Raw genomic sequence first — 27851 nt, 5'->3', positions numbered from 1 at the left:
GTGTGCGTGAAGCTCAGGCAATTGAAATTTTTTAGCTTAGAGAACAGAATAATCAGACTAACCGAAATGAAATTCAGTCAGACGGCTAGGAATGAGCTGAGGGGCCCCCCAAAATGTGGGTTTATCCCAGAAGAACGTGGAGCGAAGCATCTTCCAACTGGTCCCAAATCTCTATTTTTCTGGCTGCAGTGGCAGCTTCCAGAAAGACCAGTTTCGGTAGTTATTAGGTTGAAGGCTGTTCCATCCAAGATGGTAAAAAAAGATTTAAGTCCCATTAAAGAACTGAACCACTGGTGGAAGGAAAAATTCTTCAGAAAATTCACTTGAATCTAAAATCTGAATGTGGATCTGGAATCCGAAAGCAGGAGGATGAATGAACCCTGAAACGCTTCCCACCAGCAGACACAGCAGAGACAGCAGCCAGCACAACGCTGAAGCACAGCCAGCTCCCAGCTGTCTGTGAGAGCTCCAGCAGCTTTCAGACATACAGTAGAGCTTTAAAAGGAGACATGACTGATCTGGTGACATAAGTACGTGAGGAACAGAGTGGGGCAGAGGCAGCCTTTGGGGGCTCCACTCAGAAAGACATAGCAGGTCTTGGAAAAAAACTGTCATAGGCAGGAAGGGCATAATGACTGTTACTGCCACATATTTCCTTGCTCTGCAATCCTACAGAGTGGCAAGCAGTTCGAGGAACGCACACATTAACCTTGCCTGTCCAGGTGGTCAGAAATACAACAAAGAGGATGCATCCAAGAACAGACCAGCACTTTATAACACCAAAGAAGTCAATTTTAAAGATCACCAGTCTACAGAAATGTATTTTAGGATTAAAATTTCCATTTCTAAAAGATAAATTTCATGTCTGCTGACACGCTCAGGGTTCTGGGCAGATAAACTGCAGATGCATATCTGATCAGTGAACCATGTACTGCAGAGGATGGGAGACATCGTAACATCACACTCAGATAGAGACCATGGAGATGGTCTTGTCCAGTCATCTGCATGTAGCTTTGAGCATGAGGGCAGAAGTCCTCGTACTGCCCTGAGGTACAAAACTCTGATATTTGGATTGCACTCTACAATATGACATAAGCCCTGTGCTCTCCCATCTCCAGAGTAAACAAGCTTCGGTTGCTCTATCTAGATGACAGAAATGAAAACACACCCAATTGCATACACTTCACAGGGGTTGCTGCCAAGAGAGGCAGTCTGAGACCTCTTGGAGAAGAGCCACTTTGTGGTCCATCAGACATGAGCTCCGGGTGTACAACTTTGTATAGAGTACTATGTCCAGATGTATAATACTGCACCACAATGAGTCCTTACACAGGTGGGGACAGAGAGAGCAATAGCATCAGGGGTTTACTGACCCCTGGAATGGGTTTTATGGAAGGTAGGTTATATTTTGGAGGGAGCCCAGAATCCCTCCAACCCAGACACTTAGATGAGGTCAGGCAAAAGTCAAAGTAACTCAAAATGAACTTTAAGACATTTGACTTCCTATCCGGAGAAAGGTCGCTTGTGAGTCAGACCTCTGGACAAGTAAACCGTCACCTCATTTCTCCTTTGATAGGAAGGCACCAAGGCTGCGACCTTAATAGAGGTCCTTTGTGCTACGGAGAAACCACGCGGCAAGACTCTCTAATGAAAATAGTTCTGACTCCTGGTAAAATATAGGTAATTCTGTTGCAAGGAGCTTATCAAGGTATGGGCTTTAAGCAGATACAAACTGAAAATCTTTAGGACATATTCCTCTCCCAACCAGAAGAGACTGTCATTGTGCATATCATCAGTGGAAAATGGCTCCCACAACAGACACGTCGATTGAATCCTACTGGTAAGGCACAAGCCAGGCATCCTGAGGGAGATAAAAATCTGTAACCAAGTCTGGAAAAGCGAGAGGATCTTTTAGACAGTCTCTGAAACTTCACTAAAAACAACAAAACAAAAAGAACACCCCTCTTCAACAAAAAACCCCAACTCCCCACACTAATAATGTAAGAAGCTAGTTAACAGGATCGAGGTCTTATTTTGATTCAGGTGAGAGGAAGGTCGCAGGAGAACCAATACAGCTGCAGCGCTCTGGCTGTTAGCGCTAGCCTATGGATGCACCCACAGTATGACTGCACAAATGACCATCGCTCCAAGGACAACCAACTCTCCTTTTACAAGGTATGAACGAACCTGCTAAGGATTAACACAAAGGGTTGAATTTTGTAGGCTGGAATACAAAAGACTTCTTTTAACCAAAACCTGACAATTATATAGAACTCTATCAAATGAATTTGTCAGTCTGTACATAGCTAAGAATATTAACTCTAAAGCTACTTAATTGTGGATTTGTGGTGTTTCTCATTGTTCCTTATGGAATAGCTATACAATGCACTGATCTCATATCAGATGCTCCCTTTATTATTGGGAAACAGTTTTGTGAAGACACACAGACAAATTAATTGCAAGAAAAAGCAAAAGAGATTAGAAAAGAAACCAGCTTATCTAGCTCCTGAGGATGAAAAACTGAGCGCTGCACCTGAAATCAAATTACTTTGTTATTAGAAACTGTCTTCAGTCTAAATCTAAATCAGAACACACCTACACTTTTAAACTGTATTTTAACTTGTGGCTTCAGATCATGTCTCCTAATTATCTGAGAAGCAAACTGAGCTTAATTATGCTTTAATGTGTTACAATCAAAATCATGGTAATAGTATTCATAAAATCATTTGAACTTTTTCTACAGCTTCCCATACCTCTCTTTATCTTCATATAGGAAGCCAAAGTGAGAAAATGAATACATCATCCTGCTTTATTGACAAAAATTTTTCCCTGTGGCATTATTTGCTTCCAGTTGTATGAATGATGAGAATATTCTTTTTCTTTGCTTCAGTCAACAAGACAGTTGTGTTACTAGTCTTGACTAAATATTAGGGAAACGAAAATCCAAAGAAGATCCATCATCTTCACTATTATAATAATGGAAGATGAGAAATACATTTTCATTGATATGATGGAAATATTCATGCACCCTCGTCAGTTGTTTACGGTAGAAAATCAACTAGGAAATTGCAATCATATTTATTTGCACTTCAGGAACTACTGCAGGGTCTTTTGGCAATTCATCTATCTTTACAGAATACTTCTACTGATACAATTAAAGTTCATGTACATTCACAGAAAAACTAGATATGATTATTTTTCTGTTGCAAAAGTTAGTGCATTTTTCCCAAAGAATAAAGCATAGGAATGGTATGTGTCTTCTTTATCTTCCCCTATGGTAGAGCACAGTATGTGGTCACACGACCCTTTCAGAGCAGCTGTAGTATTTTGCGGTGTTACTGCCCACCTACTCTGTCCTTCCACCTCCGTAATGGAGGGTTCATTGAGCTCTGAATACCCACAGGACACTCTGCTGTGGCAGACGACATTGATTCAAATTCCAGATACATAATTGGTGTATTATATATCTGGAATTATTAAGACATTAATAACAGTAGAAACTTATTAAGAATTTTTAAGTTAAAAAAACTAGACGATGCAAAGTAAATTTGTAAATACTATGCTGCGCAACATAGTTGGTTACAAGGTCAGATGTGCACTGTTAGAAATAATTTTATGGGTAAAAAGGAATAATGGTGGAAGTTAAAATTTCAGATTTAGATAAAAATATTAATGATTTAACTTACGTATTTTAGTTTGAAGTGCTAATCCAAACAGTGCCTAGACTTGAAGAAAATTTTCTGGTCACATTAAGAGAAAATTATTTTGTTTTTTTAAAGAAATAGAAATGTTTAACTTTAAATGAAACACAGAGAAATGACAGAGCAGTTGCAGAGACTGCTGAATATATAAAAATGGCCTGATCTGTGTTACATATATGGAAAACTGGGGAAGAAAAATTCATGCATATACCGCTAGCCACAGACAGCGATATTTCAAGCACAGTAAATCTATCATAATGTTTAAATAAAAAAGAGGTGAAACGATATTAAGGTCTAGATTCTGTAACTCATAGTAAGTCCCTCTTCCAGGGGGCCTGATCTAAAGTTCCCTGCAGTCAATGAAGCATTCCTACCGACTTCACTAACTTTTGATAACGTTTATTCACTATGTATTAAGTTTAATGTGAATAGAAGCGGCAGAACCTAGCATCAGACAGAACAAACTGTTTGACATTTACATATTTGACTCAGAAATATACTTATTTAAGACTGAGATATAAATCACAATAAGGTCCATTCTCCTGCTATTATGCAAGTCCCTCATAGCATTAAAATTTAGGAGAGTGCTCGTATATATCAATATCAAAATTCAGATCTAAGTGGATTTAAAACCAAAAATTCAGTCTGATAATCTTAGTAGTATTGGGAAAAACAGCACACTCAATATAAAAGTAAATTAACTTTAAAGAATGAGACTAGAAATTATGAGGTATGAAGTTCACAATAGATGCAGAATATCATGTGATGGAGTTATATTAAAACCCCGTCTTGAACTCTTGAAAGGAACAACGATGCTGTTACGTTACCTCCACTGAAATCTCCTTTGGTGTCATGGGCCACTTGTGCTCATATGTGTCTTTCACAGTTTGTTCACTGTTCACAGTTGGTGCTGAGTTCTCAGGCCGTACTCCGTGGCTTGTTTTGCCCACCAGATTTTGAACTGATTTTACCATATTCTTTAAATCCTCTGGGTATGGAGTAGGATAACGTTTTAGATTTATTTCAACCTGAACATTCATAAAAAGAATTAAAACACAAATACAAAATGAAAACAACGTGCAAGCTAAAATTATGGTTATAGTCCTATGGCTAGGTGCAAATTCCTCAGCTTTTGAATTAATCTATTTGGGGTAATGCATTACATACACTTATCTTCAGGTTTTTTGTTTTTTTAAGTCCTTGGACTGAAATTTGCTCTCAATCTATAATGGCACTTCAGTGACATAAAAGAACGAATGGGAATGCTTCCCTATAAACCTCTTTTACCCTGTGAGAGCACTGTATTTTAATTCTACACTTGACTTGAGAGTACTAACACATTAAATCACACTTTTTCATAGCAATACTGGTGTAAATGCAGAATTAATTTAACTATGTTCAAAGTACTGAATTAATCTGAATTATCTAAAACAATTGAGAACAGAATCTGATCTACTGGGACCTATTTGCTCTTTGAGTTGTATAATGTGTGTACATGCACTCAAGTGTATGAATCTTACTCTTATGCATACAGAAAATACAGGAAAACAGACTCAAACCACTACAGAAATGGCACCCTGAGTCACACTGAAGAGTACTTCAGCTGACTGAAAGGCCTACACATTTCCTACAGTACTCAACATTCAAGTTTATAATTTTTATCACTCAGAAGTAGAGAAAAGTCCAAAGCAACCCTAGATTAAGGACAATTCTATAAAATAGCAGCGTTGAGCCAAAGGGGAAGAGCGGCTGAGGAGGCTAACGGACTACACCACTCCCCATCACGTGGTGGAAGATGACGCAACTATCAGCAAACTGCTCCGAGGAGATGGCACAGCACATTAGCATATTAGGAGCAATCCAAGCAGGAAAGGCGGCATGATGCTAACCTCTCCCTATACCTTTCCTCACTGTGTTACAGGTGTATTTTGTCTGCTGGGGACCGCATCGTGAGAAGAGATGTTGGGGAAGGAGAAGAGTACATCCAAACAAAGCTCGTCCTCAGCAAGCCTGCTTGAGCGGTGCAGAGAGAGCGGATGGTTGCGTAGGTTCGTACCTTAAGCCTAGCCTATCCCCAGCAGCACGGCAGCTGCCACGTCCCTCTCCCCTGCAGAGCTCCTCCTGCCCACCCCACTCTATCCTGCACCCGCCCGTCACACTCAAAACCTGCCCCGTCTCCGCTCTCTTTATACGAGGTGCAAAATACAGTTGTGGTTTCAACACGAAGTCCGCGATTCAAGGCACCAAACACGAAGCACACGCTCTGGAGCAGCCCCTGGCGAGCAAGCCTGCTGCCCAGCACAAACAACGCACAACAAATGCAGTTGAGTCTGCTTGACAATGTTGAGTCTGCCGCTCTTTGGGCCTGAATTTGGGGTGGAAATGCAATAAAATCCCCCAATGAATCAAAATTACAGCTCCCAGTACAAGCTGCGTGTCATGATAACTGTTTCCTTTTACCAAGGCTATGAAATTTGAAATTACAGCACATTTACCACATGACAAAAATGTATTTGGAAGCACTTACCACAAAGAAGTATTTACCTCACTGTGCATGTGAAGTAAGCAAAGGGAGCTAACTTTTAATAGGTAACTTTACTGTATTATAAGAAAAAAGAAATTCTGGATTCAAATGAATATGGTCTATGGATGGGAATGTCTTAGATGTAAAGCATGACTAAGTTGGAAAATAAAACTATATTAAATACTAGTGTATAATTCTGAACCATCATAGACTAACATTCCAGACAATAGATTCTGACACAATTTTAACATAAAATGTTAAAATGTATGGCTACATATCATATACTAATAAACAATTTCAACAGAAAAAAGTATTAAATGTGTAATGTATGGCACTACTAAAGCAGTGGTTGATTTAGGTTGAAAGAAATCATATTTAGATGTGGCCTAATTAGGCAATCGCTTTTTCACAAAATCTGAGCCATGATTTCAGTGTAAAGTGTACAGCCAAACACGGCTAGAAGTCAAGTCACACAGCAAATCCTCAGCAAGTTCCAGCCAAGGAAAAATCAACTGACAGACTGTCATGAGAGAGCCGAGTCACAGACAGGGATTTCAGTAAGACTCTCGTGTATCACTGTGAGTATTAATATTAAACAGTAAAAGACTGGCTGCTACAGCAGGCGATGTCCATTGGAATGCAGATATTTCCATAACTGATCTTAAAAGTAGCTAGAATTACCACTACAGATAAAATCTATATTCCCTGTCTGTAAAATTCTGGTATATTTGAATGTTACCTCGAAAGTATCATAACCCTGAAAAGAGAATTTTCTAAGTGAAAAATTCTCGATGGAAGAATTTGTTGAATAATTTCAACTACCAAATCTATTTTAACATACAGTTGGCTGAGAGTCAATTTTAACTATGAAAGATACAAAGTGAAAACTATGTATGCTTTTACAAAAAGCAATCCAAGTTCGTCGTTACCTCCTATTGATAATTTAAGAAAACCTTCAAAGTTACCCTGTACAGGTCTGGTGCAATTGCTAAAAGTGCACATGGTAAAACCTCCCTAAGACCTATCACAACACATGGAGTCACGAACACTAAGTCAACAAAATGTTCCAGAATTCAGTTTTTAGCTCATGCTCATGCATCTAAACACAGGCTGGTGAACAGTTTGGTCAAGTAATTCTTTACAACATTTGAGATGATTAGCCTCACTGGGAAAGAGCACAAACATACCAGAAGGATGGAAATAAATGTTTCTATCCCATTATTAGTCATTTAATTTGAGCTCATTTTTTCATGGCTTGGGTAAAAAGGGTGTTTTCTATGATAGGGAAGAGGAAAAGAAAAAACCTGTATTGGCAAATCTTTTCTTTTCAAAGTTTGATAAGATATCCCTGGTTTGAACAGTATTATTTCCCCACTTTTGGTTTTTACAAACTGCAGGTATTTAGAGGTATCTGGTGTACATGCAGGAAGATATGACAGAGGCGAGATGCTCTCCTGAAGGCACACAAATTGGAGGAAATCTCTGACCAGCTCTGAGCTCCAGACTTAGCATTTCATTTAATAATTCTTCTGTATATAAGCAATAACTATAGCATCAGCTGCAGAATTTGGTGTCAAATATAAGGTAAGGCGGTTTTGTTGTGATGAAGAGATGTTATGATCATTATGGAGGAGAGGAATGTAGGACTGTATACGGGAATAGAGCAATCCCATGCAGAAACGGACTCGTACCCACTCTTGTCCACTAAGGGGTGGTGATATGAAGGGTAAAGACCATCTTGCTCTTCAGACAGTTAAGCCAAAACTTTATGTATGGCTGCAGCTCCATGGAACATGGATCACCCATGGGGACAAAAATCAATCCTTCTGCTGATAGCACGACTGGCCAGGCCAGAGGCCAGGCTGCCACTCTGATCTTCCCCTGAAACCGAGTTGAGACAGCCTGACCAAACGCACACCTCTGGAACTGCAAACTGCTCCGCAGGCCACACATCCGGCGAAAATCGCCAGGACGGGCGGAAGAGCGCAGCTAAGGAAGCACTGAGACGGCATCGGCAGCTTCCCGCGCAGCTCTGCTGCAGCCAGCCGGGCCCCAGGCGGGACCACGCGGAGACTCCTGCTCGCACCATCGACGCAGGCCGTGTCCTATTTTTGTTAAGTGCTGCTTCTAGGAAAGCCGCAAATGTGGTACTGCGGATTTTATGTTTGCCTCTCTGTTCTCCGCACAGCAGATGGCAGCATTTGAACTGAAGTACAGGAACAGCATTTCGCGTATGGAGGATTTATTTTCTCTATGAGAACAATTTACTCTAAGGAAACACTTTCAGTCATTCATAGTGCTCTGAAATAGCCTTTCTGATTTTAATATAAGGGATATGATTCATTATATTACAACTTCTGAATTTTGAAAATAGCGCTTGCAAATAACATACAGTTAAAACACTCTATCATCTTAGAAATTCACATCTATTTTTCTGTTAATATTTCAATTGTTTTTGACATTCGGACAGCCATATTGTCCCCAGTTAAAATTATGGCTAGAAGTGGTGAAACAATATAAAATTCTTCCAGATGCTCTGTTTCCCATACATGGACCATACACCTGTAGTTCATCCAGGGTAAAATTTCAGTCTAAATTCAGTGAGTCAAAGGTTGCTTTTTTTTTAAAATGGATTCATTTCTGTTTAACTAAAATAGTTGAGTCCATTAACCTGATCACAAGCAATTAGATGAAAACTCATAATTAGAAAAAATAGAAATTATTAAAAAGGAAAATCAAAGTTTTCCAAGATGATATAAGTGGAATGTTAATTAAATGGCTATTAATAAATATATTTTTTTGTTAAATTTTAAATTAAAATAAGGTTTTCATCTCATATGATGTTGTCTTTGGTGACACTTCTTACGTTGGGTATCTTACACCAGTTAAAAATTTGCAGTGTTAAAGTGTTTGCTCTGGGATGATTCCTTGATATCCTACAAGAAATAGAATTTTTCATGCCATGCTAAAAATAGAAGGACCTGACAATATCCTTCTAACAGTACAAGCCACTAATGACTCAGCTGAAAACTCTGAATTAAATTAACTACAGATGAGTGGGGGAGGACATTCATGTTTAAATAATTATCCTCACTGTTAGGTAGGTTACAAAATTTAAGGGATGAAGCTTTCCGTTCTCCATCCTCTTCTGCAGCGCACACTCATATCTAATGCCATGAAGTCGCAAAGCCTTCATCCACTTCCACTTTGAGCGAATCTGCAATCACCCATGTGATCTAAATATTTCTAAAGTATTAGATGATTGGATAGTAATTCTCCGCCTCAAAACATTTTGTGTTGTCTTAGTTATAAAACACCTATCACATTAGGAACCAAACATTAGGGTTATGGGCCTTAGCTGACTTATGAAAGCAAACTTTTGCTGTCTAGACAACAATAGCAAAACCAGATATTATTAATGCGTACTTCAGGGAGAAAAGCTATGCTACTCTTCCTCAACTGCTACACTTGAATTACAGTTTAAAGTATTATCTGCACATATAAAACACAAAAATACTTTAACACAAGATCTGTAAGTTGGACACTGTCCATATTATGTAAACACCAGAGTAAATTAGACAGACTTACCTTAACTTTCCCTGCATTTTCCTCTTCTTCCTTTTTTTCTTCAAATTCAAAGGCAACAGTCATACGTTGCTGTCTCTGCTCTTCCCATAAAGTGGGGTTAAAACTGTCACTGTCTGATGGGAAATCTACAGTTTAATTGCAAACAGCAGTGCAACAAAACATGTAATTAGTGCACCTAGCAAAAGACTGGGAATGATCTAGAAAGACAAGTTTTTAGATGATCCTGTAATCTTGGGTTATTGCCTTAAAACTCCTGAAGGGGAATAATGAGAGTAATAACAGGCAAATAATTACAAACAGATTTTAATACTAAAACTGAAAAGAGAACGGTGGGAAGCAACTGGATTTGGGGGGGCAGAGGTGAGGGAGGGGGGAGCATGCAAACTCTGTAACTTAACCTGTGTACGCGAGTTGCGAGGCAGAGACCCTGTTCTGCTCGGCGAGAGCCCTGACCCACGTTTCGGAAAAACCCCACGCCAGCGCCCTCAGACAGCTGCTGTGTTGCTGCACACCGGGCTGGGTCTGGCCAGCAGTCTGTCCGACGGCAACAACGTATATCCTACCATTTCTGCCCCTGCAAACTTAACGACCAGGTTCAAATTCCGTATATGAGGCCATGCTTCCAGCAACAGAGACGCGTTCAAGTAAACCTAAGCCTGATGGGCCGAGACTAAGTGATTTGAAAATGGAAGGTGTCCTTTGTGCATGACAAAACACAGACTGTTATGTAGGCGCTGCTGGATTTACATAACAGAAAAGAGAAACCCAGACATGGAACCATGGTCTGAAACTCCTCCCTCTCCATCCCTCCGTTTTTATCTCCATTATCTGAATAAGCACTGTAAGACATTCCTGCCTTTGCAGGAATTGCTGATGGTGTTTTACCTTCATCACTGCGGGGTTGCTGGGGAAACATGTAGTTAGTCAGTACTCTCTGCTTTGTTTCTGGATGAGCTTCAGTTTGCAGTGGAATGAGCGCCTTGGACTGTGTAGGAAAGGGAAAACAAGGACGGTTCACTCAGAACATGTATGATAATGAAATGGGATTTTAGCATCTGACAAAGAAAATACAAGAACAACTAAAATTCTGTATGAAATAATCCTATCTTTGTGGACTAAAACAAGTATTAATCTGATCTAAATGTTTTCTCTCCCATTCCTCACTTCTGATGTGTCTGTAATTCCTACTGGGATCAACAGAAGAATACTAAGTATCAGAAATCCTGACTGCATAGTAAGAATCACACTAGTGAGGAAGTGAAAGGATCAGCTGAACAGGGCCTGCAACAGCACAGTTAAAACACCCATGTTACGACTGTGGTTTCTTTTAAGCTAGGGTTAATGAGCAAGTTCACGATAGCCATTAGTTCATCTTATAATAATGCTGGTGCAAGCTACTGGAGAATTTGCACTGAGGCACCCTGAATATTCAGATGTAATTGTTATGCTTTAGTTCAATTGATTATTATTATTATTATTATTGCTTTGCTCCAGTGTAGCATCTAGGAGTGACTGTCACGGTTCATAGAACAGAATTTTATCTACGCTAACTGTAGAAAAGTCAGAATGCTGAAAAAATATTGTGTATTTAAAAGAAAGTATATGTTCTGTGGCTGGGCTAAGGATTCATGTAGCGTCAGTTTTTTAATGGAAATAAGAGTGAGAAAGAGCAGAATCCTAATTTAACACATTAAAATTTACTCATCAGTTTGCATTACCCCTCCTATTTTATCTTCCCTCCATTCAGGGAGGGAATTTTTTCTCACCTATGCAGGTAAAAATTAGATTTAAGGAGAAGTGCAATAAGTACGTATCGATGTAAATCTATTGACCAAATTACATTTGGCTTTACTGTGATTTGAGTGCCTGGCTGAATGGTACACGTTGGGGAGGAGTCAGCAGGAAGTTTATCTAATATTCTGACAAAGAAATGACTCCTATCGGTCGGCTAATGCCTTGTGGACTGAGCCACTCTGGAAGCAGCAGCGCTGAACACAGGCCCATGGACATGTTCTTCTGCTTCCAGGCGGCTGCAGGATCTGAGCCTCTGTGGCCTTTTCACATGGATAAAAGGATGGATTAATTTTCAATGGCACGATAATAGGTCCCTACAGAATTATACTGATCGACTTCAATTAAAGAGATATAATATCTGCAGTAGGGCATTAGTGTAAGGTGAGAAAGATGAGATTATGAGAACTTACTGAGATGATTAAAAACTGTTAGGTATGTTGAATATTTTGAACATTCTGCAAATTGACTTTTCCTCTCTTTAGAGTTAAACCCTGGAACTACAAAATTCTTCTGTCCACCAATTCTAGTAAGGATTGATGGGGAGTTATTCCAGTGCTCATATGCTGGTTGAACTGCTGTATTTCTTAGCGTCATTTGTTTAAAATTAGAACCTTAAGGAATGTACAGTAATGACATAGCGACCAAGCACTGTGGACCAAATAAAGGCATATTTAAACAAAACTTAAAAGGAACTTAAATGAGAATTTTCTCCAAAAAAAAGACTAAAACTTCTTGTGCACCCTTTACATGTCTAAACTCCCACTGGTTTTAATGGAAGTTTAAATATGCAGGAATGGAAGCACAGACAGGAAAAGGGAAAAGAAAGAAGACAAGAATGGAGGTATTTATGGAATAAGGGATGGGACAAAGAACATGTTTGATATAAAAATCCTGCTTTGCAGGTTTCTATCCACAAAACACCCTGTTGATACTTTTGCTCTTTATTTACTAGCTTTTGTCAGGATATAGAAGTTTAGTTAGATGAAAGTAATAAGCCCTGCAAAGGTCAGCTTTCCCAGCTAATAAATGACAGTCAGAAGAATCCGCACCTTGAGATGAACCTAACAAAATGGCCTAGGGCTAAACGCTTCTTAAATTCTACTACAGTCATGTACTAAATTGTAGGTTTTATTCATGCCCCTTATTAAGACTCCTTGGACTTTACTAAAAAAATGTGAGTATTAAAAGTCATTACCTGGTTGTCAGAAAGCCACAAAGCTGCAAGTTCTTTAAGTTTAGTAAAGGTGAATGGCAAATTCTTCAATCTGTAAAAAATAATATTGGAGCAACATGAATCTTTCCACAGTAGTTTCTTTCAAAGATTTGTATGCAGCATGTTTTAACTTGATTCTACTGAAATTGGTATCCTTTTGTAATTTTATTTTCTCCCATTTTTTATTAAAATTTAATATTTCATTAAGGGCATTCCCTTAAATTGCTTCCACATTAAGAGTGACATTTGGAATCTAAAAATATTGATGTCATTCCCTAAAGGTACAAAGAAGCTATCGATGCTTTGCCTTGGTTTTAATATAAAAATCTGAGACTTAATGAGTATTTTACTGTTGTCCACCAACACGTTGTTTCAACTACCTGGCTTTGTGACAGTACCGTTAAAGAGCAAGTGACCAAATATACAGCTTATAACATAGAAAACAGGAGAGATCTTGGTCCCAATGAGACCCACGGCAAAGTCCTTATGGTTTCAATGTAGCCAAAATTCCACCCAGTGTTCCTAGGACAGCACTTGTAGTTAAGGCAATTGCTAACATAAACACTTCTATTTTGTTTCTTTTAAATTTTGGAACAGAAAATACTCTAAGATAATTCAAAATTCATTTTTGCAGAAATGTTTGGAAAAAAATTAAAATAATAAAAATATTCATGGTGAACCCACATGACAAAATTAAATAAAAGAGTAAAAATAATTAGCATTTTAATCATATATGTGAGCACATTTCCTCAAAGTGAACTTTCTCAGGTTGCATAAATGAGGTGGTTTAAAGGATCTGAATGGAGAAAAGATGACCAGATACTTGAGGCAATTCCACGCACTCTTTCTCAGGAGCTCTTACGAACCATATTGTTTTACTTCGCAAACTGTACAAAAACGCAGAGGGCTGTCCTGATAACACAGTGACGTTCTCTCACCTTTGCGTTACTCAAGGTTAAGGAGCTGGAGAGCTGTAGAAAGGAAGGGACCAACCAAAGGACTGTCGACAAAGACAAAAGCTAAATTTGATTTAAGAAAGAGAAAAGAGGAAAAACCCTTTTCTGAGAGAGCTGGACAATCCCATATTGCGGGGAAAAAGCTCTTAAAGATACACCGGCTCACACCTCAGATAAAGACAGGCAATATGCTGTCAGATACTCCACCTAAAAGACAAAATCAGGAGAATCCTTTGCCCCTTTATCAGTAAATGAATGACAATATTCCTATAGTCTTCTTCACACTAAACATCTATGCATGTTTCTGGGAGATAAGTACCTCGCAAGCTTTTGTACCATGGCCTCCACACGACACTTTGAAAGCACATCCATTGTGGAATTACTTTAGACGTATTTTTACCTCAATGTTATTACTGTTAAAAATCCCGTTATTTCAGAAAGCAGAGTACACTTACTGCAAGTAATGCATTTTAAAGATGTGGTTTTAATAAGAATACCTGATCTTAAAGATGACTTATCTGTGAAAATGAAACAAATTGCTGTGACTAAATACATCTATATAGTGTGCTATGAGATAATCTCCAATTAAATACCTGTATAGATGAGAACATTTTTATATGTGTGTGTGTGCATGCATGTGTTTAAACGTATAATTAATGCCACAAAAAAGGAAAGAGTGCCTAAACTAGCTGAAGTTTAGTTGTCATTATTAACTTATCATAAAATGGATACTACAGCATTTCTTTATAACTTAAATTAGTACTTGTCTTTGGAATAGTGCAGTTTGTGACTTATTCTTCATAAATTAAGGTGACAAATTTAAGCTTTAATAGTCAACATAAGGATCCTTAAACAGTGTTTATTTCAATGTTCTATTCAGGGCTCTCTTTCTGTATAAAAAGAGAACTTTTGCTTTTCAAGGGATACCTTTATTTCTTTACACTTCAGGATTCAGTACCTGAAGCATGAATTTCAAAACTACACAGAAAAGCTTGGTCTGCAGAGGGTGAAGGCAAAAAAAAATGAAAAGGCTGCAGTGACAGTCTCCTCGAAATTCAGATTCTTGACTTTATAAAAGGAAGTATATAGCTATATTCTATCATTTCTCTAGCCCACAGCCTGAAAGACAGTGAACTTGGGAGGTGGAGTTTGGCGCTGTGTGAATGAGAGGTGACCCTTGAAAGACAATAGTTTCTAATAGAAAAAACTATTTTTTATTTTTCCAGAACCTTCATGCATTTCTGCTGAAGAGGAATTAATAAGCAGTCTCCTCACGGAAGACAGTACGAGGCCCTCTAGGCCAAAAGGAAAGGTAGCTGTAGTGCAGCAGACCAAGCCTTAGGTCTGTAACGACAGGCCTCTCAGGCACTGGGAAAGTGCTGAACACACCTTTCTAGTGGCAGTAAGTCAACTTATTAATGAATTTAACCTGACCTTTCCTCTTTCTCCTGTGGATAGTAAGTAATCAACTAGATTTGCTGAGAAGCTCTGTGGCATTAAGAAGGAAGCAGAACAGTGTAGGTTTGCCCCAAGCTCATCCAGTGTCACTCTTCTCTACATGATGGAGCAACCACTGGTTCCATGCTGCTTCTGAAGAGCTCCCGGGCTGCAGAACATGCTCGGCAGCGGTTATCCGCTTGGGCTCACTGATGCTGTTAAAAACAGCCACATGGAGCTGGCTCAGTGTGGAGGGAGAAGTACATCATACCTGCCAACAGCGTATCAGGAGGACTCGCTCTGTGCTACACTTCTTCCCAAGCAGATTTGGCAACAATGAACAAACTTACGCTCATTCTGCACTGCAATATTACCATGTCCCCATCCTATCAGCACGTCTGCATTTCTGATATTCTGTCAAGAGCAGATATGAAGGCAAAAGCTTCAACAAACAAGCCTTACCAAGAAAGTGGTAACCGATGAAGTTGGAGGGTTACCAGTGAAGTATACAACTCAGTCAAGTTGAAAAGTGTGTCAAAAGCAGAAGCAAAACTGGTAAGTAGCCTCCAGAAATGATGTGGAACAGGGGATCTCCAAGCTGGTTTTCCATTTGCATTTCCATAGAAAGCACAGAAGTCTTCATTTTTAATTCTTCATTGTCAATAAACCTGGATATCTGCCTTTAAACATCTTAAAAGGACTGATTTTAGGGACTCTTTAATAAGAAAGAATCTTATATTAGAGATCAAAGAATGGAGGCACCCCAAATCATTACTCTTTTTTGAAAAATTTCAACTAAGACTCAGCCCTATTTTTAACTGCAATTTGTTTTTGCAAGTTTTAAGAGTTTTTAAAAATGTATACAATTAGTTGTATGCAATTAATGCATATGTGAATACTTCTCTGAACAACTGAATTATCAAGTTATTTTGCATTATACCAACTTTTAAAACAAGTCCCATGATATCTGGCACATATACTGTATTACTTAGCTGTGAAAGGTAAATACATAAATATATTTCTAGCTTCATCAGTCAAAATACGGTTATACTACAGCTACAGAGGAACTCAGATATTAGTCATGTATAGAAGTAGGCTGATTACTTTCTACAGATTATGGGAGAGATCCTTTTGGTATAAATCAGCATAGCTCTGCTGATTTTCCTAATTTAAGGATTTGGCCTCCTCCTCTGAGGAGAAAACAGAAAATATATATTCTGCCCCTCAATAATATAAGAAAGTGATTAATCTGCACTGCTTCCATTTATGTAATATATGATTATAATCAGAAATCAGTAGAAAGAAATGTAAAGTTTAAGAATGTGCTATTCAACAAAGAGCTTTTCTTTTATGCTTAAGTTCTGAAATATCTCATTAGACAGTTTGGAAAATTACATACATAATTGTTTTCACAAATCTAAAGGCAAATGTATTCACAATATTAGATGACACTCGAATCAGTGCAAAGATAGTTAATTAAAGAGATGGCCAAAATTAAATTAACTTATAATTCAAAGGAAAATTATGCTGTACCAAAATAATTTATTCTTATTATGGATGATACCTTAGTTGAATAAATAACCTTTACGTGAGGCCATTTCTCTACTGCAACCTGCTGCTACACTCTTTCAGAGCAACTGCAGTCCGGCAGTCAGGACCGAGAAGGTGACTAACAGAAATACAGCCATAGCTCCTGCACCTATTCTTTCAGGAACCAGCCAAACGGAGACCAAAGATTTGACCTCTATGGTAAAATGACATCTTTGTATCTTCATAAAAATTATACTAGTTCTAACACTTGGCAGCCACCTGTTGCACATGCTTTCTTGCATGAGCAACAGTTTGTTTCATGTGCAGTTTTTTAATCACTAATAACTACTGTTTGCAGTCTCTTTAATCTCTTAAATTAATTTGTGATAACCAAATTAAAAAACTTCTTAGTGCTATATAGGCAGTCTGTATTCATATTAGTTAGGTTAAAATAATATACACATGTAAAATCACACATATCATTGGTAAATGTAAATGTTTAAATATTAATAAAAATATTTCTTCTAAGCAGAAGATCATGAAACAGTACTCTACTATTCTGATTACATGCTAAATCCTGGAGGACCAACTGATTTTTCAGCAAAACAGCTATTCACATTAACTTGGAAATAATTCTGAAAAGCATGATATGAACACTTTTTACAGTGTTCAATTTTCACACAAAAACTATTTTCTTATGAGAAAAAAGAAATAAATTTCCCCTGCAGTTCCTTAGGTGAATAAAAACAAACCAAAACAGCAAAAGCACATTTTTTGAAATGACATCCCTAAACCTTAATCTGTTAGTACTGTATGACTCCACAGCCTTGAAGAAGTTACATGTCAGCAGGTTATGCCATTCTGGAATGAAGGCTTTAAAATAATTTGTTCCATCATTTATCCTAGGTTATATCTTTCACATAATTTAAGTACTTAAAAGGCTAAGTGCTTTAAGACTACGCTATTGAGTCTTATTCACGGAAAATAAGAAAAGCAAACAAACGTGATTGACATTGTTTAAGTACAAAAAATATCAAATGTTGATATTTGAGAGAGTCTTATGGGTTGAAGGCGGCCTTTGCTTCTATTGTAAGTCTACCGACAGACATAATTTCAACTTTTCCTTCTTGATAATAACTGTTTTTCCCATAGTTTTGTAAAATAAACCACTACATACTTGTGCTAAGTACTAAATTTTGCTTTTGTTATGTTCTAAGAAAGCAATGTCCGAGTACGGCAAGAGTTTCCGCTGAATATTAAATGCAGTAACACAATGTAAGAGGAGCTTACTAAACACCTAGGGCATACTATCTAGCTTCAGCAATACGTATACTATACTTCAGCGACATTCAGAAATTCTCAAATAATAACTCAAACACCCAAACAGAGGCAACATGCAAACCGCCAAAAGTCAGTCATAACAAGCCCTATCACCAGCAAGTCAGTCAAGCCCACAGACAGTTACTCTTTGGGGTAATTCTCCAAGGTAACTTTCAGCAAAATTGATAATAGTAGTGTTTTCAGTGCGAAAGTTAAGAACACGATCAGTATTCACCCATCCATGTACTGCTTACAAACACACTTTTGGATATAAATAGCCAGAAGTAATTTACTCTTTGACAATGAGCAATATTGTATAACTAAATAACTAAGCAGAAAAAGAAAAGATACACCAAGGACCAGTCTTTTTTTCGGAATGGATCATATTATCTTAGGTTCTTTTTTCATCTAACTTCTATGGGTGAGATTCAAAGTACTAATTGAGTTTGGACACCAGGACTTGGTGCTGTTACCTCAGAGTGTATCCTATACCCTCACAGATTTAGCAATATAGTAAACATAATTAAGTAGTTCTATAACAGTCAGGTTAGTATTTCTGATGCTCTGCAGAAGCAGACAAAATACAGAAAGGTGATGGCTCTTCTTTAAGAACAGCTTCCTTAAGAACAACTAAAACTAAAAGAAAGGTTACTTACCAGTAACCGATGCTCTTTGAGAAGTGTAGCCCAAATGTACATTCTAATAATTCTACCTCTCAATCACAGGACTCATACCTGGAAGGACTCTGAGGAGAGAGGAGAAGCAGATGGAAGACAAATGTATATGTGGACTACACATTTTGAAGAACACCGGTTACTGGCAAGACATCTTTTTTCTTTGAATGAATCCCATGGGCACTCTAACAATGGGTGACTCCAAGCGGCTACCCCCAGTGATTCGTTATGTGGTGGAGGCCTTGGTATCTTTTGTGCAAGCAGCAACTGCAGAACTACTTTATCAAATGCTGCATTGGTTCTTGAAGAATTGGATATAGTGTCATGCCTGCTGAAGGCAAGGATGAAGCTCCAGGTTGCTGCATTGCAGGTATCTGGAAAGAAAACTTTCCTCAGTACACATGGTGAAGTCACCTAAGCTCTGGTCAGATGCATGCTAACCATCATAGGAGACTCCACCTTAGCAATTCGATAGCAAGTCAGCCCACCATTGCCTTTGATTGTGTAGAGACAATTGAATATTGCATTCCCAGGGATGAAGAACCTGTAACAGGGTTGAAAAGGTTTAGACCTGTGAAGATAAAAGGAGAGAGGACTCCCAGCACTGGAGATGAGAAGTATGGATATAGTCCTAGAGTGTAAGGCATGGGAAAGAAAAGCAGGACTCTGATTTCCTGGTTAAAATAGAATTCTAATATGAACATTTGGAGAATATCCTGAAACCAAAATAGACTCCGTCATGCCAGGTCAATTAGGATCAGAAAGGTTCATCTTACAGGGCTGAAGACCTTCAGAAGAAATGGAGCAAGAGGGAAAAGCCTGCAGTAGTTGAAAACATAGCATTAAAAATGCACCAGAGCGTGACTCCAAATAGCAACCCATCTTTGAGCAAAATGCGCCAAGTCACAAAAATCTGTGGCTCCTGTTAGCTCAAGTAGCAAAGAGGTCTATGACAGGTTTGCCTCCATCCTGAAAGATATCCCTGAGGACTTAAGACCAAATCTCCCATTATATGATCCAGGAGGACAAGTATGTTTCTGGCATTAATACCAAGAGCTAGAGGCTTCAGGTAATGCAAGTGAGGGAGAGCTCCTCTTTTCCTCTTTATATGGTGCATCACAGGTAAATTGCTCATCACTCCTTGTATGCGTGACCACTTGGAGAGCATACCAGAAGTTTGCCATGCACCCTGCCGAGGCAAGTACACCAATATCCCTGTACTCTACAAGCCTTGAGCCAGAGTGTACTCCCCATACCATGGGGAACATGCCCAGAACGAACGTTCTTGGTGGCAAAAGGGCATGTCTCAATAAACACTTGAATAGTCCAACTACTAGCAGAGAAAGTCATTGGGATAAAGGTAATGACAAGCCGTTTGCTAAGAGCTATTGGATACAGCTCTAGACACTGGAAATGAAGTCTGACATGCAAAAAAGTAGAGGCAGACTACCCTGACGTATCATTCACTGGATCAGGGCAACCATGAAGGGAAATATTTCTGATATTAGGTCAGTATTCACTGATGGGAGTTCTGCTATTGCCAATATGAATTCCATGGACTAATAGGGAATAAAGTTCAATTTTGAACATTCATTAAAAGATATATATTCTACAGGGGGGAGAATATAACTTACACAAACAGAGAAGTCTGGTCCCTTGATTCTTTTTTTTACCATCCAGTCAACAACACAAAAAAAGAAGGCTCCTCAAACCACATGAATGACTTGGGGCCACTGATAACACCTCGGTGAAGATACTGTGCACTACAGACAGACCAAAGGACAGGATGTGGAATTGCTGATGATCTGACCAGCCAAGAATGAAAAGCAGTGTTGATGGGGTGTCCTCATTGCTATGTGAAAGCATCCTGCAGCTGGGAGTTATAGAACAGTTCTCTGAGTGGTTACCTCAATGTTCACCTGGATGACGAACTTGAACTTGCTGTTTAGCTTCCAAAGGTGGAGTATGGCATGCCATCTACTCCTACTCATTCACACCAGTTAGTCCTGTAGAGCATCCTGCCCTTCAGCCTTGCCTACACTGGCTCAGGGGTGTCTTGAGAAAGCACCACGGTGACTTTAGATGAAATAAGATTTTATGAGAATACCCTTGAAATAGATGTAGGGATGGGATGAGGGGAAGCAGCAATAAAGCAATTTGTATTTAATATCTATGGCTGCCTGCACCCAACGCCCAGAGTCCCAATGTTGTGTGGTTCTGCAGTGGTGACAGCAATGCCACTTTTCTCCCCAAGGTGATGCTTAGGCTGGAGGTAAAGGAGGGTGGAAAGAAGGGCTATGCTTCCAGGCTGTGCAGCATATGCACATGGCTGCTGTTTGCAGTCCTGAGCTCATGGAAAGCATGAAAGAACAATCTATACCGAGTGCAGTATTGTCACTGCTTGGTACATGAGGCCACAAAACCAGAACTGCTGAGATGAAGAATGTGTAAAAGGCCTCTGAATCAGTACAGTATCAGAGTGGTCTTCCATCTCCTGGCAGCAGAGACGAAGGCCCCTGGAAAAGCATGCGAGTTCTTAAAAGACTAGAGCATTTTGCTGAATCTGGAATAAAGATGGATGAACCTGCAGTAGGCAGATCCCAAATGGAAGACTGTATTCCCTTTGCAAAACTAGACATTTATGAGAATCAGTGTGGGTTGACAGTCATAATGACAGAACGGGAATATGTTCCCTCTGCAAGGAAGATAACATGCAAAGATACATTAACAATGGAACATCTGCCAAAATGGACATGAAATCCCCCCGGTAACATAAGGAAAAAATTCAGAAAAGATTACCATTTGGCTGACCAGTTAAATTCTGAAAGAATATCTGAACATGTTCACCGTCCATCCCTGTTCCTTATTAATACGGGGAGTGACAGACACTCTTCAGAAGATAAGTACAAAGGCTGGAGCTTTCAGGCCAAAAGGCTGCATCAGCAATGCCTGGGGTGAACAGATCTGCCTTAGCACAGGACACCGCAGAGGCCAGGTCTCAGCAGCTCTCATTATAGGGGAGAAGGCTAACCCATGTGTTGAGACTCAAGAACCCAGCGCCCTTTAGGGTGAGGCACGGCTGCAGAATCTCCTTTCTGCTCTGCTTGTATGTGTGTGTCTCTTCTTCCAAAGGCTCAAAGGGACATCCAGGAGAAAAGAGGATGTGCTTTACCTTTACCATATCTCAAGCAGGAAGAGTGGAGGGGCAAAACTATTACAGGAATAGGGAAAGGTTCCTAGTCACAAGCAGAGCCCAAGTACACTCCTTATTAGCATAAACGTGGACTCATTCAAAGAAAGAATGCATATTGTCTTAATATTAATATGCATATTAAAATGGGAAAATGGAAAAGTCTGGGTTTTGGCTGAATATCCAAACATTAAGATGGTAATCTGAAATTTGTCCAAACTCCTTGGTGCTGAAACTTTGAAACTTCTTAGTTTCATTAAGGTGGGAAGTTCCACAACAAAAGCATTATCATAGTGTCTCAGCAGAACAACATTCAATCCCAGCTGAACTTGATAACGACAAAGGAGCAAAAATTACCACCACCCCCAAGAGAAGTACACGAGACAATTCAACCAAGCTGAAGGGTTGAAGGTCTAAGGTCTGGGTCTCCAAGCCTAGGCTGTTTTCACACTAGTTCTGCACTGGTTACAACTCAACTGACCCAACTCCTGTTGTCTCAGAACAGAATCTGGCTCAAAGAGGAAAAGCAGCATATTTTTTTAGCTTCCTAGTAATAAAGATGTTAATTTTACTGACTTCTGCCTAAGTGTGCAAAGCATTATGTTAATTTTTGGTGACCTGCTATTATAAACTCTAAACCAATTTGTTTATCTGTAGTTTAAGTTACCTGACAGCTTGTAAAGTGACAGATCAGTACAGGTGATGCTGAGCTTGAGGTGTTGTCCAAAGGCATGTTTAATACCTGTACTGATTTGAGAACACCTGAAGGTGCCTGAATTACTAATCTTGTTTTGTCCTTCCCTGAAACTGGATACAGTTGTTCACAGGATACAGTTGTTCAGGCTGAGGTGAGAGAACTGCTTCCCACCTCAAAAGGCAAAGGTCCTGTTCTCTTGCCTTCCTCATACTTTCCTGCCTAGGTGCACAGCCTCCGTCTACCTTTGGCTGGCTTCGGTGTTTGCCAGACTTCACTGCGAGCAAGTCCAACACATGAAGAGTGGCAGAAATCTAATGCAACAAGAAAAATCGCTTCTTGCCATTTCAGTGAGTTAAATCAGTTCAGTGACTTGTCCAGTGAGCATCTGAGTAAGCGCAAGGGAAGATGCAGGGCTATCAGCCAGCACCAAAGAGGGAGTGGGAAAGGACAGTGACATGCTCCTCTCCAAGGGATATCACATCATGGGGGAGCTGGTCCCATAATCAGCTTCCTCCAAAATGGAAGTCCCAATCTTCTCTTCTCCTGAGTAACTGGGGAAAAAGGAGTATGGGGTAGGATTGCTGTTTTGGTGGCAGCTGGCTGTCAAATCGGCTTGGTCAGAACAGGAAGCCTTGCATACTCTTACCCTCTCCACTGCCTCCTCCCTCTCTTGCCCCAGCAAGAGCACTCACGTAACCAGAAATTACTCATGTGAACACGTGCGTGAAACCAGTGGCTGATCTGGCTGAAAACTAACTTGGCAAAAAAAAAAAAAGAAAAAGGAAGAAAAAAAGAAAAGAAAAGACTCATCTCATTTTCTGCTTCCTCAACACCCTCATGGCATGATTACAGGCATAAGTAAGGAGCCCAGTGATCCAGCTCAGGCTGGTTTAATGCACCAGGGAATAGGCCCTGCAGCCACAGGGCCTCGGACCCCTGAGAGGCAGCCGCAGGCCAGTGCCGTCTCGTTGCTTCCCCATTCCCACGCTTGCTCTGTTCCTCCTCCCCCGTACTCCATGAGAGCTGTCCGTGCAGAAACAAGGTGGACCCATCAGTGGAACTGTCCATCTGAGAATTCACCATATTTCCAACAGGCTGCTTTCTACTGGATCGCTCATGTAATCGAGATCACTGTACATCTGGACAAAATCACCTAGTACAGGAAGGGTTATGGGAAGGCAGGAACAGCGAGGGGAAGCTGGACTGCCTTTGCTGGCAAGAATGCCAGCCGGAGGCACTTCCAAGTGTTGCAGTTTCGGGCACTAGCTGTACAGATAAAAGCACAAACATACCCTACTGTGGTGACACACTGAGGATCTCTAGGAGAGTACTGGAATCTGAAACCCAAAGTCAACAGACACATGATTTGAGTCTGGGACTTCTCAGGTTAAAGTTAATCAGTTTGTGTTGGAACTATCCATTTTGGTCTGCTCAGTGTATTTTATGAGACACAATTTCAATGAGGAAAATGATCTAACAGAATTAAGTAAATAATTTTAAACAAATATATTACAGCCATTTCTACATTACTTCATTGTATATTTTATGTTTAACTTTAATTTCAAAAATAAAACTGTGCACAGTAAATCAGGCATAGATGTGCAAAGTCCTTTCCCAAATTTTTACTGATTACAGATGATAATTCCTGGTAACAAAATGGTATTCACCTACCATTTGTCATACTATTGAGCAACCTTGGATTTCTGTGTTCTACTGAAAATGAATATATTCTTGGAACATATGCATCTATAAATTTCAAGGATAAGACAGTCTTTTCTGATGCCTATGGGAGCAAGGGATGGGTATCAAGAGAGGCTCATTTTAAGTATGCCAGCACTTCTCAGAGGAACAGTCACATGCATAAGAACAGAAGAATTTGATATTTTCATGAAACCTTGGTCTTGCCCAAGGAAATAGAATTTTTTCTATTTTCTTTCTTTCTTTCTTTCTTTCTTTTTTTTTACATTTAATGATGTCCTATAAACTAGCCTGTCACAATCTTTTGATGAGGACACAACATAAAATATTATAAAGTTACACACAATTTTTAAGGCTAAGTGTTTATGTATATCAGTGACATTTTCACATGGAAACAGCAGGAGACGAGAGGTAAACAGGTTTTCATCTATGAAAATATACTGAGACCCAAATCTTGGCCTCATTGAAATTTTTCTTTTGACTTCAGTGGAACCAAGACCCAGTCACAAAGATAAAAAAAAGTTCAGGATTTTTTCTATATAGTTTAAATAATATAAATATATTACTATGGATTATATACTTTATACAAATATATTTTACATAAATAAATAAATTACATTAATATTTACATAAATAAATATTAATGAATATATTCTACATATATTTAAATGAAATAGCTTAAATATTTTGTAAATAAATTCTTCTAATACGGGTTAGGAAAATTACATAAACTATACCTGTTATCACTCAGATTTAACACCCTCAGCTTCTGCATCTGACCAATTTCATCAGGAAGAAATTCTAGCTTGTTAGAGCGCAGAGACATAACTGTTACGTTTTTACAGCTTCCAATCTATGGGAATGAAGAAAACAAAGATGTTAGGATACTCACTTTGATAAAGATTCTTATCACTAACTTTTTATGTCAGAAGGTGGCTAGATTGTGTCTTTACTTTAAATAACGAAGAGCAGAAAGTACAGAATCCAAAGTCAGAAAACAACACCCTTGCCAGTAACATCAGGGCAATGACTAGGGTTACTTGCACCACTCTTCTGAGTGACACTGTTGCCTTTAAATGAGGCTACTGAATACATAAGAAAGAGCTGGTCTTTCACATTGGGCAGAAACAATTGCTTTAACAGATATTTTGTCTGAGTAGGGATGAAATCTGAGGTCTATCACAAAACATATCAATTGGTAATTTAGAAACAGAATCAGCTTCTCACTTCTCTGGGCAATTCAGGAAGGAAATTCTCATCCACAGCCAACGTCCTCAGGTTATGAAGGTAGCCAATAGTAGAAGGTAAGGACTCTAACTCATTACAGCTGCAGTCAAATTCTTCTAATAGAGATAAACTGAAATTGTAAATACACTTGTTAGAGGTTATACAAAGGTTAGGTAATAAAAATTAACAAGCTAAAATCTTTCAAAGTTTTAAAGCATCACATTACTACAGACATTGTGCCCTGAAGAAGGAACAGGTATTACAGACTCCCACAGGACGAGTCAGTAACGATATGCTTTAGCAACTATTAGGAACACTGTTAATCAACCTTACCTGGCAAGGCAGTTTAAGAAAGATCAAGTTAGTTAGTTTCCCAAGTTATCATTCTTATTATTTGTTGTGAGAAAGTATCCCAAGAAAACAGACAGTGACCAGGGCAATTCACACAAAACCAGATAACAGTCCCTGATCCAGAAAGTTTACAATCTTAACATACAAAGACGGACAACAGGTAAGCAAACACTGCAGCTGAGAGCAAAGAAAACAAAAGTGGAAAATGCCTCAAGGCATGTTTGAACCGATGTACTCGACATAATTTCTGAAAGGATCAGAAGTGAAAGAAGATGAAACTTGCATCCAAACTCAGCACAGTAATTTCAGTCTGCTCACAAAACAGACGACCCATTTTTTGTAAATGTGCTTATCTTTCACACAATGAAAGAACCTGCTAAAAAACAAGCTTGAAAGGGCATCTGTGTGGCAAAGACTGAAACAAAGCTAACCAAAATAAGTCATCTTCTCAGCATTTGATCATACCACTTAACTCACTAAATGCTTTTTTGCCAAGTCACTGATTTAAAACTGCCTGATAAGCGGAGCTGTGCACAGTAACCTGGTGTGCACCACTGTATTAGTAAGTCAAGTTCTCCCTTTACAAAAAATGAAACACTCCATTTCTGCCTTGTATTCCTTTCCTTATATTGTCCTATTCTGCCAAACTATGAAAAAAGAGATGGACCTTTCCTCCATGCAATCTGGTTTTTAGGAAAGAGGATGAAATAGAGATAGCTGGTAGGAATTCCTCTGTCAAACTGAAGTCCAGATTAGCCACAACTCGCAGCACCACCAAAAGGGCAGTATACACAGAGAAAGCACTCCTTTCTAATGCATGGGACTGGCAACCAGCATATTCCTACACCATATTATTAATAAAAAGGTTGTGAAATGAGTCGGAGGTTTTGTACTGAATCCCGAAAGAAAGGGAAAAGCCACCTTCTCTAACAGGAGCTGGCACCTATGCAGAATAAAAGCCAAGGAAAGGACAAGAGAACCGACAAAATCCAGAGCCCTGACAGTCGTCACTGTTTAACTTTCCCATCCAGCACTGCTCCTGAACGAAGAGGCCCTTCGAAGGCATGTTTCTGCACGTCAGCCAGCCACACAACCCCCAGCTCTTGCCGAGTGTTTGCTTTTCCCCAGCAGCAGCGGGGGAGCTCAGGCAACACTCACACATGCCAATCTCACTTTGGTGATACAAGCAGGAAGCAATGACCTGACCTTTGCTAGTGCAAGTAACGCGAATACGTACCTAATATTAATTAGCTAGAAGCTGCACTGGAAGAAGATGCTAATTCCCATTCTGCCTGTCAAATATTCCAACAACATCAGCCAATTCATCATTAAAAACAAGCCTCCTACAGACCCTCCAACATCAGATAGAACCAGACCTTGTCAAAGACACATAAGTGAAAACCCGTTGACGCTTAGCCTTTATCTGCTCCTTTTAACAGAATAACTAAAATGCACATATTCCAAATATGTTAAGCCTAAAACAGAACACGTTTCACTTTACACCTGCCCTTCGGGAATGCAGGGGTGAAATCACACAATCACTGCTCACCAGGAGTACACCCTGACAGGCACTACTGGAAAAGTACAGTTATCAGGGAAAGACTGTTTTGCAGGGAAATTATGCAACTTCCAGCCTCAGACCTGATCCTGACATCTACTGATTACCTTAAAAAATGTGTCTGGATATAAAAAATTGTTAAAATTAACACTGTACTGCTTATCCAAATCACTGAATAAAAGTTTTGTGACCCATTACAATTGCCATCAATCCCTGCTTGTGCTGCCCATTTTTTGCTCCACACGTATTACCTTTTTCTCCCAAGTGCGCTAATTAATAAAGCTAAACGGCAAGCAGTTATTTCTTCCCTGATGTATGTCAGCTTCTTGTCCGCTGATGGAGGGGCTATCTGCCCAAAAGCTTGTCTGTTTTTTTCCAAATGTGTTGCTTGAT

General features: G+C 39.2%; 1 protein-coding gene across 1 annotated transcript in view; it reads right to left on the bottom strand.

Moving 5' to 3' along the window:
* The window catches only part of LRRC7 (leucine rich repeat containing 7), a 193024-nt gene that overhangs the window by 35245 nt on the left and 129928 nt on the right, over nucleotides 1-27851 (bottom strand). The window contains exons 11-16 of the mRNA XM_067300514.1: nucleotides 25550-25679; nucleotides 25060-25175; nucleotides 12803-12872; nucleotides 10699-10798; nucleotides 9814-9938; nucleotides 4529-4729 (exon numbers count right to left, since the gene is read on the bottom strand). Of these exons, the coding sequence (XP_067156615.1) occupies nucleotides 4529-4729; nucleotides 9814-9938; nucleotides 10699-10798; nucleotides 12803-12872; nucleotides 25060-25175; nucleotides 25550-25679 (742 nt within the window). The remainder of the gene's footprint in view (nucleotides 1-4528; nucleotides 4730-9813; nucleotides 9939-10698; nucleotides 10799-12802; nucleotides 12873-25059; nucleotides 25176-25549; nucleotides 25680-27851) is intronic.

The sequence above is a fragment of the Apteryx mantelli genome, chromosome 8 (assembly GCF_036417845.1).
Source record: "Apteryx mantelli isolate bAptMan1 chromosome 8, bAptMan1.hap1, whole genome shotgun sequence".
Taxonomy (NCBI): Eukaryota; Metazoa; Chordata; class Aves; order Apterygiformes; family Apterygidae; genus Apteryx; species Apteryx mantelli.
This window is presented reverse-complemented; position numbering and strand designations above follow the sequence as displayed.